We start from the raw sequence: 2,089 nt of genomic DNA on the forward strand, positions 1-2,089 counted from the left end.
CCCATTGCTCCTTCCTCCAAAGCCCCCTCCTCCCTGCCACCCAGCTCCTCCTCACTTGTCTCCCCTTTTTTTCATACAGAATGTTTTTTTTGACGCTAACCCTGTGTTTTGCACATTGGTCCTTTTTGGTCATGGGAAACAACCAATTTTGGGGGGACCTTTCGGGCTCTGCCAGGTCTCCCGTTTGTTTTTTTTTTTTAATTTTTAAAAATATTTATTTAATTTTGAGAGAGAGAGAGACAGAGTGGGAACAGGAGAAAGGCAGAGAGAGGAAGACACAGAATCCAAAGCAGGCTCCAGGCTCCGAGGCTTGAACTCACGAACTGTGAGATCATGACCTGAGCTGAAGTGGGAAGCTCAACCGAGCCACCCAGGCGCCCCTGTCCGGTTTCTTCAAGGAGGGAAGGTTAGAGCTGGGCCAGCCGGAGGAACCCAGGCTGTGGGAGCCCAGCGGGCAGTGGGGGGCCGTCAGGGGTGGTAGGGNTCGATATGAGCGCGGAGCCTGAGAAGGGGCTTGATCGTACGAACCATGAGACCAGGACCTCAGCCCCCTGAGCCACCCAGGCGCCCCGCTTCTGTTTGGGTGTGTGAGGAGCCAGCGGAACGGTGATTCCTCGGAGGTCTCGGCCGCCGCTGCGGGGGGCATCCGTCGGTGCTCACGCCCCGGGGCGCCAGGCCCGCCGCCAGCACGTGCTGCTGGGGCGGACGGGCCTTCTTCCCAGCGAGCGCTTCCCGGGTGGAGCTTGGAGTCGGCCCCAGGGACTTGGGAGCGGAGTCTGCCAGTCAGCACTTTTTCAGGCGAACTTATCCCATGAAAGGTCCTCTCTCAGCCTCTCCCGGCGGCCCCCGCCCCCCGCCCTGGGGCCTAGGCCCCTGCCTCCCACTCCCCAGGGTGCTGCCCGAGGCGGAACTTGGGCCAGGAACCCCTTCTGGTGCCTCACACGAAGCCCAGCTACTCGGGACGGGGTGCGGCCCTGCTTTCCCGTCCCCACCCTGCCCCCAGCCCCCGTGGCCCCCACTGGGCCTGCCCCCNAGCTCAACCGAGCCACCCAGGCGCCCCTGTCCGGTTTCTTCAAGGAGGGAAGGTTAGAGCTGGGCCAGCCGGAGGAACCCAGGCTGTGGGAGCCCAGCGGGCAGTGGGGGGCCGTCAGGGGTGGTAGGGCTTCCTGGAGCTGGGGTACGCACTGTGATTTGGGGCCCGGGTCTTGGCTTGGAGGAGGCGAGACCCAGGCTGGTCCTTGAAGGCTTGTGTGCGTGTGTGTGAGAGTGAGGTGGGGATAGCACGCCCCGCAGCCAGGGCTCTGTGGGCAAAGGCCTGGAGGCGTGATCGTCCATGCTTTGCCCCCAGGTTCTACTGGGACTTCACCATGTTGCTCTTCATGGTGGGAAACCTCATCATCATACCTGTGGGCATCACCTTCTTCAAGGACGAGACCACCGCCCCGTGGATTGTATTCAATGTGGTCTCGGACACATTCTTCCTCATGGATCTGGTGCTGAACTTCCGCACGGGCATCGTGATTGAGGACAACACGGAGATTATCCTGGACCCGGAGAAGATCAAGAAGAAGTACCTGCGCACGTGGTTCGTGGTGGACTTCGTGTCCTCCATCCCCGTGGACTACATCTTCCTCATCGTGGAGAAGGGCATCGACTCCGAGGTTTACAAGACGGCACGCGCGCTGCGCATCGTGCGCTTCACCAAGATCCTCAGCCTCCTGCGGCTGCTGCGCCTGTCGCGCCTCATCCGCTACATCCACCAGTGGGAGGAGGTGAGCCCCGGAGCAGGTGCAGGCGGGTGCGGCCGAGGGAGGGCTGAGAGGGGCTTCGGGGGNCTCCCTTCATTCTGCCCTGTAAGAGGGGGATCACACTGCTCCCCTGGCGGCAGGGAAACTGGCCCAGAGGAGCGAGGTCACGCCCCTCTGCTCCGATGGGACCCCACTTCCGGACTGGCCTCTAGCCCGCTGCCGGCTATGTTGCCCCCAGTTTCGGGGGCTGCAGCAAGGCTCTGAGAGTGGCAGCGGGTGGGGGAATGGGTCTGGGGAAGAGGCGGCTGACCTGGGCCGCGCGCTTGCGTCAACCCGAAGCG

The 2,089-nt window shown here is 62.6% G+C and overlaps 1 protein-coding gene across 1 annotated transcript in view; it reads left to right on the top strand.

Annotated features, from left to right (window-relative positions):
• Positions 1 to 2,089, top strand: part of HCN2 (hyperpolarization activated cyclic nucleotide gated potassium and sodium channel 2) — a 22,369-nt gene that overhangs the window by 10,597 nt on the left and 9,683 nt on the right. Inside the window, exons 4-5 of the mRNA XM_077760585.1 lie at positions 1,349 to 1,788; positions 1,889 to 2,024. Coding sequence (XP_077616711.1) covers positions 1,349 to 1,788; positions 1,889 to 2,024 — 576 coding nt within the window. The remainder of the gene's footprint in view (positions 1 to 1,348; positions 1,789 to 1,888; positions 2,025 to 2,089) is intronic.

Source organism: Crocuta crocuta, unplaced genomic scaffold (genome assembly GCF_008692635.1).
Source record: "Crocuta crocuta isolate KB4526 unplaced genomic scaffold, BGI_CrCroc_1.0 scaffold443, whole genome shotgun sequence".
NCBI lineage: Eukaryota > Metazoa > Chordata > Mammalia > Carnivora > Hyaenidae > Crocuta > Crocuta crocuta.